Genomic DNA, 14780 nt, shown 5'->3' with positions numbered 1-14780 from the left:
TTAAGGCCATAATCCCATATCCTAGAGACAGATTTGGTTAATATTTGGAGGATTCTTTTCCCAGTAATTTTTCTCATAATTGTATAGATGCATTTATATAAGTCTGCTTATGCAGTCTGTCAATGCAGTCTGTCATTGAAGTTTATGCAGTCTGTCATTGCAGGCTGCTCAGGCTGCAATCATAAAATACCATAGACTGGGTAGCTTAAACAACTGAAATTTATTTTCTCACAGTTCTGGAGGCTGGAAAATCCAAGATCAAGGTTCCAATAAGGTTTGGTTTCTGATCAATGCTCTCTTCCTAGCTTGCTGATGGCCACCTTTTTGCTGTGTCCTCAGATGGCTGAGAGAGAAAGCCCTCGTCTCTTTTCCTCTTCTTTTTTTTTTTTTTTTTTGAGACAGAGTCTCACTTTGTTGCCTAGGCTAGAGTGAGTGACATGGCGTCAGCCTAGCTCACAGCAACTTCAAACTGCTGGGCTCAAGCGATCCCGCTGGCTCAGTATGCGCCTGAGTATGCGCCTGAGTATGCGCCACCGTGCCCGGCTGATTTTTTCTAAACATATTAGTTGGCCAATTAATTTATTTCTATTTATAGTAGAGACAGGGGTCTCACTCTTGCTCAGGCTGGTTTCGAACTCTTGACCTCGAGCAATCCGCCCGCCTCGGCCTCCCAGAGTGCTAGGATTACAGGTGTGAGCCACCACACCGGGCCTCTCTAACTCTTTTCTTAAAAGGGCATCAGAACTATCAGATTAGGGCCCCATCCTATGACCTCATTTAACCTTTATCATCTCCTCACAGGCCCTATCTCAAATACAGTCACACTGGGGCTTAAAGGTTCAACATATGAATTGGGGGGGGGCACAATTCTGTCCACAGCATTCGGCCCTCCAGTCCCCCCAAAATTTATGTCCTTATTACATGCAAAATACATTCATTACATCCCAATAGCCCCCAAAGTCTTAACACTGATTCCAGTTCCAATTAAAAAATCCAAAGTCATATTTAAATATCATCTAAATTAGATAAGAGTGATCTTGAGGTAAGCTTTACCCTGAAGCAAAATTCTTCTCCAGCTGTGAACCTGTGAAACCACTGTCTATCCTATGTCTGTCCTACCGTTATATTTTGGAAGTTATGCTTCCAAAATATAACGGTAGGACAGCCATAGGATAGACACTCCCATTCCAAAAGAGAGAAACGGGAAAGAAGGATGACTTGAGAGGTCCCAAGCAAGTACAAAACCTAGCAAGGAGAATTCCATCATACCTAAGGCTCAAGAATAATCCTCTTTGAGGCCGGGCGCTGTGGCTCATGACTGTAATCCTAGCACTCTGGGAGGCTGAGGCAGGCAGATCATTTGAGTCAGTTCGAGACCAGCCTGAGCAAGAGCGAGACCCCGTCTCTACTATAAATGGAAAGAAATTAATTGGCCAACTAAAAATATATAGAAAAAAATTAGCCAGGCATGGTGGCGCATCCCTATAGTCCCAGCTACTCAGGAGGCTGAGGCAGGAGGGTCGCTTGAGCCCAGGAGTTTGAGGTTGCTGTGAGCTAGGCTGCCACCACCGCACTCTAGGTGGGGCAACAAGAGACTCTGTCTCCAACAATAACAACAAAAAAAGAATAATCCTCTTTGGCTTGATGTATTAATATCTGCCCCTTAGTTTAATCAAGAAAGTACAGAATGAAAGGCAACCAATGAATTTATAAACCATGAACGGAGGTTTTTCTTCTCAGAAACAATATGAAGGAAGCCGTATAATACAAAGGTTCAAGATACGGACTATGAATTTCTCTGTTTAAATATTTATTAATATCTCACAATTTACTAGCTGTATGATTTCTGGCAAATTATTCAATCTCTTTATGCCTCAGTTTCCAATCTGAAAAATGGGGACAACAGTAAAATCTATGTCTTAGGATTGTTATGAAGATTAAGTTAGTACAGCATCTGATATACTGCAAGAGCTCAATATGTGTTAGCTGCTGTGGTTCTTATTATTACTAGTATTACTATAACAACTGCTACCACCATTACCACTATCTTTAAACACCAGTTGATGGAGTTTAGCATTTGATTTAGAAAAACTATAGCAACACAATAGAAGCACCACATACACACAAACACACACTCCACAGATTGAAAAGTGAAATAGAACAGACTCTAAGTCAGTCCTTTAATGTCTCAACCTATTTTAAGAAGAAACAGAACACTCAGTTTAAATAAAGAAAAAAATGTTGACCTCTGCCACTGATCTTACTTTTATCAGAAAAGTGGCCTATAGAATGTACAGAATGGAAGGCAACCAATGAATTTACAAAGGCAACAATATGCCAAAAATGCATGACTCCTTTCAAGGAGGAATATGTGATCTGGACAAATTAATCTCAAGAGAAATAACAAGGTGTCTCACTCAATCATTTATCAAATTTTATTGAGGTTTACCATGCATCAGTCAGGTGTTGTGCCAGACACCAGGAATACAAAATGGAAGAATGTCTATGTCTTTAAAAACTCTGTATTTTTGTCAAAGAAATATGCATGGATAATATGATGGATGTAAGCACAGGGTAGGATGGAAGCACAGAGGAGAGACACCTAAGCTAGATTTGGGGGGAAAAGGAAAGACAGGAAGATTTCCCAAAGGTGATGACATTTAAACATAGCCTTAAAAAATAACAGTAGGTAAACAGGGATAGAGGGGTAGGACCTAGCAAATGGAAGGAAAAAATGAGCACCTGCATACAGTCACATAAAACCAAAGGACTTTTTCTTAAAGCTAATAGGCAAATAGCTACTGAAGGTATGTGCCTGAACAGGTGTGCTTCTGGAGTATCTTCTGTTTATACACACTACATTGTTACACTCCCCAACTCAAAATAAGCAAAGTTTAGAGAAGGGACAGAAACCTGCAATTACCAGAGGTTCAGAGACAAGTATTCTCACTTACAACACTGGGCGGCAGCAGTGGGCAATGGCTTCCTCTGGCTTTCTTCTTGAATAGAATACTAGAAGCAGAAAGGAGAAAAAAAAAAAAACATATATAATAAGAGGCCTGAGTAAAGAAAGGGAAAAAAATCACAGCTACCTAGAAAAAGATTTAGTGTTTAGAGTCAAAATCTTTATTGAACAGAAACAGTACACCCTGCTGTTACTCTCCCTGTGGGATCCTGACATACAGGCCAGACTATCATTTATGGTACTGGCCCACTAAAATAGGTTAAACCAAGATAGCAAAGAGGCTATTCTGACCAAGGGCACCTTGGCACCCACCTAGCTCTGCCAGGTAAGCTGTGTAAAGCTTGGCCTTATAAGTCTTAGAATGTTTCCCAGCCCTCTGAGTTTTCCTGTGGCTAATTCAGGTGACGGAGCTGAAAACCTCTGAGGCTGTGTTTTCTCATCTTTAAGTAACAGTGCTTCTTTCCTTACAAGGTAACGTGGGGAAGTAAGTGAAATTGCTTACTTAAGCATGTGGTGCAAAATCTGGTACCAACTACTTCTCTTCACCCTTACAATCTAGTCATTGCAACCCCACCCACTACCACCACAAAAACAAATATAGGGTACTGAAGCTGTAATAAAATCTTCTGTAAAAGGGAGCAGAATTAAGTGCAAATCTTGAGGATGGACAGGATTTGGAAAGGAAAAACAGAAAAAGAAAGGTATAAACAAATTAACAGAGGTACACAGACTCTGGAAGACAGTGAGAACAGTTTGGTTCAGAGCCTATTACAGGATTGGAAAAATATAATTTGGCCCAGCAACTTGGAAACATGAGATTTGGAGTTCTCATCCTAACTCTGCCATTTATTCATAAACTGTGAGATTGTGGGCAAGTCACAGCTTCTCTAAAGTACAAATGAATGAGTCATTTGTTCAACAACTATTGAAAGGGCCTTGTAGGCACTGGGGGAACAGAGTTTTAAAATCATGGTAAGAAGTATAGATTTTATACACTTATATCATGGTAAGAAGTATAGATTTGATTACACTTTTAAAAGCTCACTCTGGTTACTATGAGATGAACTGTAGGAAACAAGAGGGGAAACACGAATTACTGCAATAATCCAGACAAAAGTTGATGGTGGTGTATGTAACACTCATGAGTGTTAGTGGTGAAGGGCATTTCAAATGGTTGGATCCAAACATGAAACACTTTCTGTATAAAAAGACACTGTTACATGTAACATACTTTACAAGCACTAAGCTATAATACAAATTTCAAAAGTAGATACTGTTATTACTACTTCCAACAGGGAATGATTAGAAACCAAACACAATCTATGCAATATGGTAATTAGTAAAGCTACTAATCACAAAAATGTTCAAAATTTCTTGAAGGTCAAACATCTACTCCAAAGTAACAAAGGGACTTAGTTATAAATAATAACCATTATAAATAATGATGATTTTTGTAGGCAGTACATAGGCATACCAGTGAGGAAAATCCAAAAACTTTAAATATTAAACTAAAAGAATTCAGACTTATGAGATCAGAGTAGATATTTTCAGAAGCCATATTTAAGGACTCCATTCCAGGCTCAAAATAGAAAGTTGAAGTCCAGCTAGAGCATAATTAACACACTGACTGCCACATTAGAAAAAAAAAGTTTTTCCTTGGGACCATGGTGTTTTATTAGGAAAACATAATAAAAACTTCAAAAACAAGACAATCCTTTCTAATTTAATGAAAAATGTTATTTTTTCATTGTTTTCTGTGAGTTACATGCAATTAAATTGTCAATATTAATTTTAATAATAACAACATCAACAAGTAAGATTTTCATGAACCAACTATAGGGTTTTACCCAGAGGGCCACCCATCACATAACACACATGCTACAGTTTGGCAGTCTTGAGTTGCCTGTGCACCATGTGGCTCCCAAGGTAAAGAGACATGTGAGTTACATATGTTTCACGAGGTCCCAGGCTCAAAACTAGTGTGAGTTAGAGATAACTCACATGGCAGTTAATGTGTTAATAATATTATGGGTTCTAAGAAAAAAAATCTATAAAATCTATCTACAAAAAACAGACAGAAAGGAAAATGACAAGCCAATCTCACTTATGAATACAGATGCAAAAATCCTAATAGATTACTAACCAAGACCCATATTATCTAAGTATAATATTTATGTCAATATTTATGTATATGTGTACAAACGTATGGATGCTAGCATACAAATGTACATATATCCTGACGAGGTAGGCTTGAAATACAAGGAGGGCTCAATATCTGAAAATCTACTCATATAATTTACCACATTAAACAGATTAAAGGAAAAAAACTATGATCTAATATATGCAGTAAGAGATTGGATAAAATTCCACACTTTTTCATAACAAAAATGCTTAGAAAAATCAGAAAGAAAATAAAGTGTACTTAATTTGATAAAAGGTATCTACCAAAATCTATTGCAAACACTGTACTCTAAGACTTACGAAGCATTCCCCTTACAGTTAGGAAAAAGACAAGGCTCTCTACTCTCACTCTATTAATTACACCAGATGTCTTAGGCACTGAATTTTTTATTTAAATAAGAGGTCAAAAACAAGGAAAGTCTGAGAAAATGTCACAGCCAAAAGGAAACTAAAGAGACATGACAACTAAATGCAATACAATATCCTAGATGGGATCCTGGAACCAAAAAAAGACACGAAGTAAAAACTAAGGAAATTTGAATAAACTATGAACATTAACGTTTTAAGTTACTATCAATATTAGTTCATTAACTGTAACAAATGTACCATGCTAATGTAAGAAGTTAATAAGGGAAACCATGCAGTTGGGTTGGGGGGAGGGATAAACTCTGTACCATTTGCTCAATATTTCTGAAAATCTACAACTGTTCTAAAAAATAAAGTCTGTTAATAAAAATATACACATAAAAATTCAAAAACAACAAAATAAAAACATAAGGATTAGAAGGAGAATAAAAACTGTCACTTAAAGATGCAAAAACTAGGTATATAGAAAATCTAAGGGAATCTCTAAACTATTAGAACTAAGAATTGCTGAATAAGATCAACACTTTAAAAAATGAACAAAGCATTCAGTTATAATAGTAATATAGTAACCTATTAGAAAGTATAATTTTTTAAATATACCAGTTACAACAATTAGGGAAAAAACTAACAAAAGTAGTATAAAATCTGCATAGAGAAAATAGGTTTTTCCCTGCTATGGTCTGAATGCTTATATCCTCCCAAAATTCGTATGTTGAAACCTAATCACCAGTGTGATAGCATTCAGAGGTGGGGCCTTTGGAAGGTGATTAGGTCATGAGGGTGGGCCTTCATAAATGGCATTAGTATCCTTATAAAAGAGGCCCAGAGAACATGCTTCCACCATTTGAGGACACAGCAAAAGGTGCCATCTATGAATCAGGAAATGGGCCCTCACCAGACAGCAAATCAGCTGGTGCCTGGATCTTGGACTTCTCAGTTTCCAAAACTATCCAAAATAAGTTTCTGTTGTTTATAAGCTATCCAGTTTATAGCATTTTGTTATAGCAACCCGAAGAAACTATAACACACCCTATAGCACTTCTCATCTTCTAATACTTAAGAATATTTATTATGCTTCTTGCTTGTCTGCATCATCCTATATGATCCATAAGAGCAGAGATCTTTGTTTTAACCTCTAATGTATACCAAATACACAACAATGGGGTACATGGGGCTCAATAATTTATTTGGTGAATAAATGACTGATGAATGAATCTCACCAATAAACATGGAAATACAAATTAAAACAATTTCTACACTCATTAGATTACCAAAAATTTTAAATCTGATAATATCAAGTATCAGTAACGATATAGAGAAGCAGGAAAATGGAAAATGTAAATTGGTACAATCACTCTGGGGAGCAATTTAGAAATATCTAGTAAAGCTGAATAGAGCATATTCTATAACCAAGCAATTCTACTTCCAGGTATATACCCAGAGAATCTCTCAGAAATAAGCATAGAGAAACAAGTTCAGGAATGTTCACTGCAACATGTATTCATAAGAGTGAAAACCTAATTGTCCATGAGTAGGAAAAGTATAATAAAGTGTGGTAAAATCCAACTCTCTAAGGTGGTGGATGCTCAAGTCAGTCTTGACGTAGTGCTCCTGGATCCAACAGGCTGCTATATATGAGAAATGTTACACATTGAAGAATAAAAAGTGAAAAATATATGTTGTGTTTTTAAAATAATTTTTCAGCAAGTATGACAAAATGTAGATAATTAGTGAATCTTAGAAATGGGCATATGTATAGCTTTCATTTTATTATTCCCTCTATTTTTATGTGTGCTTAAAATATTTTCATGACAAAAATAGGAAAAAAAGACACAGAAGCCAGCCGGGTGCGGTGGCTCAGGCCTGTAATCCTAGCACTCTAGGAGGCCACAGAGGGAGGATTGCTCAAGGTCAGGAGTTCAAAACCAGCCTGAGCAAAAGCAAGACCTCATCTCTATTATAAATAGAAAGAAATTAATTGGCCAACTAATATATATAGAAAAAATCAGCCGAGCATGGTGGCTCATGCCTGTAGTCCCAGCTACTCAAGAGGCTGAGGCAGAAGGATCGCTTGAGCCCAGGAGTTCGAGGTTGCTGTAAGCTAGGCTAGTCTGATGCCATGGCACTCACTCTAGCCTGGGCAACAAAGAGAGACTCTGTCGAGACTCTGTCTTAAAAAAAAAAAATTTAAAAAAAAAGACACAGAAGCCAAATTGAAGAAGCTGCCACTAACCAAAGATGAAAACATTTTAGTATCAAAAAAAAATGATTGCAATGGACTGAAATATATGCATCAAATAAATCAAAATCCACAAATTACAATAATACCCCATTAACAAAAAGAAAACAACTCATTGTTCAGCTTGAAAAGTTGCTGAGGCGGCCGGGCGCTGTGGCTCACGCCTGTAATCCTAGCTCTTGGGAGGCCGAGGCGGGCGGATTGCTCAAGGTCAGGAGTTCAAAACCAGCCTGAGCAAGAGCGAGACCCCATCTCTACTATAAATAGAAAGAAATTAATTGGCCAACTGATATATATATAAAAAATTAGCCGGGCATGGTGGCGCATGCCTGTAGTCCCAGCTACCTGGGAGGCTGAGGCAGAAGGATCACTCGAGCCCAGGAGTTTGAGGTTGCTGTGAGCTAGGCTGACGCCACGGCACTCACTCTAGCCTGGGCAACAAAGTGAGACTCTGTCTCAAAAAAAAAAAAAAAAAAAAAAAAAAAAAGTTGCTGAGGCAACAGTTCATTATTCTAAAACTTGATAAAGAGAATGTCTTTCTTAAACAGACTATATTTTAAGGGAACCAAATAGTTGGTCAAATAAAGTCATTATTTATTTATTTATTTTTTGGAGCCAGTCTTGCTGTTGCCTGGGCTAGAGTGTAGTGACAAAGCCATAGCTCACTACACCCTCAAGCTCCGGCGCTCATGTGATCCTCCTGTCTCAGCCTCCTGAGCAGCAGGGACTACAGGTGTGCGCCAGCACACATGGCTAATTTTTCTATCTTTTGTATAGATGAGCTCTCATTATGATGCTCAGGCTGGCTTTAAACTCCTGGCCTTAGGCGATCCTCCTGGCTTCAGCCTCCCAAAGTGCTGGGATTATAGGCGTGAGCCACCATGCCCAGTCCAGAAAGTTCTTTTTTATATACAAACCATAGCTAAAAATGCTGGAGGGATAAGTAGAAAACCATCATTTTCAAACCCTGATAAAATAATCATTATTTGCTGCTAAAAACCATTAGGTGAAAGGCTGATGAGAAAAAAACTTCATAATCAATGAAATAGGCTGACAACACTTGAATCCACTGTAAAAATTTTAACATCACTAAAAGTGGCATAAGACGTCAACTGACTACCAAAAAAATGAATTTCAGTCTAAATCCCAATCTAATCCTCAGGCTACTAGATGTAATTATCAGTTTAAAGGATGTAATAGGGATAAAGGAACATGGTAAATAAAACCTGGGAACATAATCACCCAAATCCAGAATGTGCAGAATTCTACAAAACAAATGAGAGAAGGGGAATAGTTATACAATTAAAATGATTTAACTGTAATCCTAGCTCTTGGGAGGCCGAGGCGGGCGGATTGCTCAAGGTCAGGAGTTCAAAACCAGCCTGAGCAAGAGCGAGACCCCGTCTCTACTATAAATAGAAAGAAATTAATTGGCCAACTGATATATATATAAAAAATTAGCCGGGCATGGTGGCGCATGCCTGTAGTCCCAGCTACCCGGGAGGCTGAGGCAAAAGGATCACTCGAGCCCAGGAGTTTGAGGTTGCTGTGAGCTAGGCTGACGCCACGGCACTCACTCTAGCCTGGGCAACAAAGCGAGACTCTGTCTCAAAAAAAAAAAAAAAAAATGATTTAAGAGGCATAATAACCAAATGTACATATCTTGTCTGGATTTTGAAATGAACAACTCAGCCAGGACTGTTTGAGGTTAGAAGTTTGAGGGCCGGGCGCGGTGGCTCACGCCTGTAATCCTAGCACTCTGGGAGGCCGAGGCGGGCGGATTGCTCAAGGTCAGGAGTTCGAAACCAGCCTGAGCAAGAGCGAGACCCCGTCTCTACTATAATTGGAAAGAAATTAATTGGCCAACTAAAAATATATACAAAAATTAGCCGGGCATGGTGACGCATGCCTGTAGTTCCAGCTACTTGGGAGGCTGAGGCAGCAGGATCGCTTGAGCCCAGGAGTTTGAGGTTGCTGTGAGCTAGGCTGATGCCACGGCACTCACTCTAGCCTGGGCAACAAAGTGAGACTCTGTCTCAAAAAAAAAAAAAAAAAAAAAAAAAAAAAGAAGTTTGAGACCAGTCTGAGCAAGAATGAGACCCCATCTCTACAAAAAATAGAAAAATTAGCCAGGCGTGGTGGTGTGTCTCTGTAGTTCCAGCTACTTGGGAGGCTGAGGCAGGAGGATCATTTGAGCCCAGGAGTCTGAAGTTACAGTTAGCTATGATGATACCACTGCACTCTAGCTGGGTTGACAGAGTAACCCTGTCTCAAAAAAGAAAGAAATGATCAAGTCAACTGTGAAAAAATATCTTAGAGATAATAAAGGAAGTTCGAAGTCACACTAGGTAACAGATGACATTAAGAAATTATTGTTAAATTCAATGTGATCATGGCAGTGTGGCTATTGTTTAAAGGCATTATCTGCTAGATATATATACTGATACATTTATGGTTGAGACAAGGGGATGCCTGGGATTGGTTTTAAGATACTCCAGCAAAAAGAGGGAAGAACAATCTTTTTTTTTATGTTGGAAAACTTCCATAATAAAAGTTTTTAAATGGCATGAAGGCCGGGCGCGGTGGCTCACGCCTGTAATCCTAGCTCTCTGGGAGGCCGAGGCGGGCGGATCGCTCAAGGTCGGTAGTTCGAAACCAGCCTGAGCAAGAGCGAGACCCCGTCTCTACTATAAATAGAAAGAAACTAATTGGCCAACTAATATATATAGAAAAAATTAGCCGGGCATGGTGGCGCATGCCTGTAGTCCCAGCTACTTGGGAGGCTGAGACAGAAGGATCGCTCGAGCCCAGGAGTTTGAGGTTGCTGTGAGCTAGGCTGATGCCACGGCACTCACTCTAGCCTAGGCAACAAAGCAAGACTCTGTCTCAAAAAATAAATAAATAAATAAATAAATAAATAAATAAATAAATAAATAAATAAATAAATAAATGGCATGAAAACCACAATGAGATACCACCTCACAACTGCTAAAATGGATATAATCAAAAAGATAGATAATAACAAATGCTGACAAGGATATGAAGAAATTGGAACCTTTATACACTGCTGGTGGGAATATAAAGTCTGGCAGTCTCTCAAACAGTTAAGCACAGAGTTACCATCTGGTCTAACAATTCCACTCCCAGGTACATACCCAAAAGAACAGAAAACATGTCCACACAAAATTTTGTACATAAATGTTCACAGCAGCATTATCCATAATAGCTAAAAAGTATGAACAACTCAATTGTCCATAAACTGATGAATAAGTAAAATAATGTAGTATATCCATACAATGGACCATTATTTAGCAGTAAAAGAGAATGAAGTACTGATACATCCATCCATGCTACAACATGGATGAAACCTTGAAACCATTATGCTACCTGAAAGAAGACAGTCACAAAGGAGCATGCATTATATAATTCCATTTATACAAAATGTCCAGAATAGGTCAATACAGAGAGAGGGAAGTTTTTTTTTGTTTTCTTTTGAGACAGAGTCTCACTTTGTTGCCCAGGCTAGAGTGCCATGGCGTCAGCCTAGCTCACAGCAACCTCAAACTCCTGGGCTCAAGCAATCCTCCTGCCTCAGCCTCCCGAGTAGCTGGGACTACAGGCATGCGCCACCATGCCTGGCTAATTTTTTTCTATATATATTAGTTGGCCAATTAGTTTCTTTCTGTTTATAGTAGGATGGGGTCTCACTCTTGCTCAGGCTGGTTTCGAACCCCCGACCTTGAGCAATCCGCCCGCCTCGGCCTCCCAGAGTGCTAGGATTACAGGTGTGAGCCACTGTGCTCAGCCCAGAGAGAGAGAAGTTTGATTAGTGCTTGCCTAGGCTGAGCTGAGGAGGATGTGGGGAAGTGGGGGTGGGAGATTAGAGAGTAATGGTTAAGGGTACAGCATTTCTTTATGGGGTAATGAAAATGTTCAAAATTGTTTTTGATGACAGATGCACAACTCTGAATATACTAAAAGCCATTGAATTGTACATGTTAATGAGTGAATGTATGAAATATATGAATTTTGTTTCAATAAAGCTGTTAAAAGAAAAACAGCATGGTGAAAGAGGGGATGAAAGATGTAAACATAGTAAGTTCTATATCCTAGAATGTAAACAGAAAGCAAAAATCCCATAGGGAGTTGAGACCCACAGAACAAGAACCATTCTTAGAACTTTTTAAAACACTGCAATATTTGTATAAGTTATATTTGTTTTTTATTGTTTTAATCCCTTTATCTACTTCTGCATAATGACATACAGTAAAGCCTATATCATCAAAAGTACAATGTGCTTCCTTACTAGGGAAACAATGATGGGAGTTTGAAAGGCTGTATACTACTCGCAAAGATAGAGTGAATGCTGGCAGTTATCAAGTGGTGAAGACAGACTGGAGCTTTCAACAAAGAAAAGTTGGGATTGGGTATGAGAAGAGTTATGCAGCTTAATAATAGAGAGCCTACTGAGGATTTGGTTGAGGTAAGGGAAAATCCTGAAGAGTAGTTGTCAACTTTTCCCAAATTCCATTTCTTCATCTTGCATTTAAATCACTATGAGTTGAATTGGGTCCCCCCCCCCCAAAGATATGTTGAAGTTCTAACCCTAAGTACCTATGGTTTTGGCCTTATTTTAGAAATAGGGTCTCTGAAGATGTAATCAAATTAATCCAATGACTACTATCCTTATAAGAAAAATAGAAGGCCGGGCGCGGTGGCTCACGCCTGTAATCCTAGCTCTCTGGGAGGCCGAGGCGGGCGGATTGCTCGAGGTCAGGAGTTCGAAACCAGCCTGAGCAAGAGCGAGACCCCGTCTCTACTATAAATAGAAAGAAATTAATTGGCCAAATAATATATATAGAAAAAATTAGCCGGGCATGGTGGCGCATGCCTGTAGTCCCAGCCACTTGGGAGGCTGAGGCAGAAGGATTGCTTGAGCCCAGGAGTTTGAGGTTGCTGTGAGCTAGGCTGACGCCACGGCACTCACTCTAGCCTAGGCAACAAAGCGAGACTCTGTCTAAAAAAAAAAAAAAAAAAAAAAAAAAAGAAAAATAGAAATTTGGACATAGACACAGGAGAATGCATTATGAAGACACACAGACACATGGGGAGGTATGTGACAACAGAGGCACAGATTAGAATGATACATCTACAAGCCAAGGAACAGCAAGGACTACCAGCAACCATTAGAGCCTAGAGAAAAGTATGGGATGATTTCTCCTTCAGAGCCTCTAGATGAAACGGAAGACAAATTGATTACAGACTTCTAGTACCCAAAAGTGTAAGAAAATAAATTTTGGTTTTCATAAGTAACCTAGTTTGTGGTACTATGTAAAGGCAGCCCTAGAAAACTAATACGTTCATCAAACCACTGCACTTTGACTTTCTGTACTAGTTGATGGATGGATACTGGTCATTAATTGCCAAATCCAATGACTATTTCAGAATTTATCTTGTTTGAACATGTGATACTATCAAGAATTTCTGCCTTGAATCAATTTTTTCTTTGTTCCATGAACCTTTCTTGGTTCTCCTACTCTTCCTTTCTCGAAGGAAGAGCTCTTTTCTCAGTCTCGTTTCCCAGAATTCTACTGCAATGTTTCTCAATGTTTTACTCTTATTCTTCAATACTTTTTCTACAAGCTCTACCTGAGCAAGCTTTTCCATTCCTATGACTTCAACTGCTACCAACATGTTGATGAATCCAAACTCTATATCTACAGTTCCCTACCCAATCCAACCAGATTCAGACTCTCATGAAATTGTTTGCCAAACATTTCCACTGAAATATCTTCTAGCATTCAAATTCTACTTTATAGATCCATTTTTTAATAGCCCAACATGTCAAAAAATAAGCTTATCTTTTCCCTCTACCACCAATAATAAAAATATTCTCCCTTTCTGACGCCTCAGGATGAGTTCATTATGTTATATGCATCAGACTCTTATATGCATCAGACTCATCTCTGGAGCAAGACCAAAAAATGCAATAGTCTAAACATCCCTAAAAAGAACATGTAAAGAAGGATAATATCCAAAAATCTGGGAGGGAACAGAAGAAATGCTCTCTGCTCATGTGTGTAACAAAAAAAGACAGATTCCCTGGTACAAGCACCCTCCCCAGAAGCCTAGAGCCAGATCAATGCCATAGTCTGGAGGACAGTAGGAGAAAAAAAGGTAAGTGGGAGATAGAGGCTTCTAATGAAATTTCAGGTAATCTTCTAGGTGCCCTTTTTCTTCAATGCAATTTAAATTATTTCTTTCTTCAGGACAACAAGCTTTTACTCTGTACCCCACCCCCTCACCCCAGACAACCTATAAAGAACATCAGATTTTTCCTATCTGTCTATAATGCAAATAAGGAAGTTCCTACCTCATTGTCAGAAACCAAGGTATTGATTTGCTCTAATTTGTAGGTCCAATATCTGGCTTCCTCCTCTGGGATATCTACCATAGAAAAGAAGAAACAACATCAGCAGGTAATAAATAGTTCAATCATCAGCAGATAATATTTTTTTTTTTTTTGAGACAGAGTCTCCCTTTGTTGTCCAGGCTAGAGTGAGTGCCGTGGCATCAGCCTAGCTCACAGCAACCTCAAACTCCTGGGCTCGAGCGATCCTTCTGCCTCAGCCTCCCGAGTAGCTGGGACTACAGGCATGTGCCACCATGCCCGGCTAATTTTTTATATATATATATCAGTTGGCCAATTAATTTCTTTCTATTTATAGTAGAGACGGGGTCTCGCTCTTGCTCAGGCTGGTTTTGAACTCCTGACCTTGAGCAATCTGCCCGCCTCGGCCTCCCAGAGAGCTAGGATTACAGGCGTGAGCCACCGCGCCCGGCCAGCAGATAATATTTTATTCAGTCAAATGACTCAAGTCAGAAGCGTGGTGTTAATGAACAGATTTTACTGATGGCTTGGTTCTTACCACAGCATTATCTTAAATCTTCATAAAAACCAATATAATGTACTCTTATTCCCATTTTTTTATTTTGCAGATGAGGAACCTAGAGCCCAGAGGGGTTAAA

The 14780-nt window shown here is 39.0% G+C and overlaps 1 protein-coding gene across 8 annotated transcripts in view; it reads right to left on the bottom strand.

Moving 5' to 3' along the window:
* UNC13B (unc-13 homolog B) overlaps nucleotides 1-14780 on the bottom strand; it is a 190682-nt gene that overhangs the window by 124614 nt on the left and 51288 nt on the right. For all 8 annotated transcript variants that reach the window (XM_076008830.1, XM_076008826.1, XM_076008827.1 and 5 more), the window contains exons 6-7: nucleotides 14125-14198; nucleotides 2955-3012 (exon numbers count right to left, since the gene is read on the bottom strand). In XM_076008830.1, coding sequence (XP_075864945.1) covers nucleotides 2955-3012; nucleotides 14125-14198 — 132 coding nt within the window. The remainder of the gene's footprint in view (nucleotides 1-2954; nucleotides 3013-14124; nucleotides 14199-14780) is intronic.

This window comes from Microcebus murinus, chromosome 12 (genome assembly GCF_040939455.1).
Source record: "Microcebus murinus isolate Inina chromosome 12, M.murinus_Inina_mat1.0, whole genome shotgun sequence".
Classification (NCBI taxonomy): domain Eukaryota; kingdom Metazoa; phylum Chordata; class Mammalia; order Primates; family Cheirogaleidae; genus Microcebus; species Microcebus murinus.
This window is presented reverse-complemented; position numbering and strand designations above follow the sequence as displayed.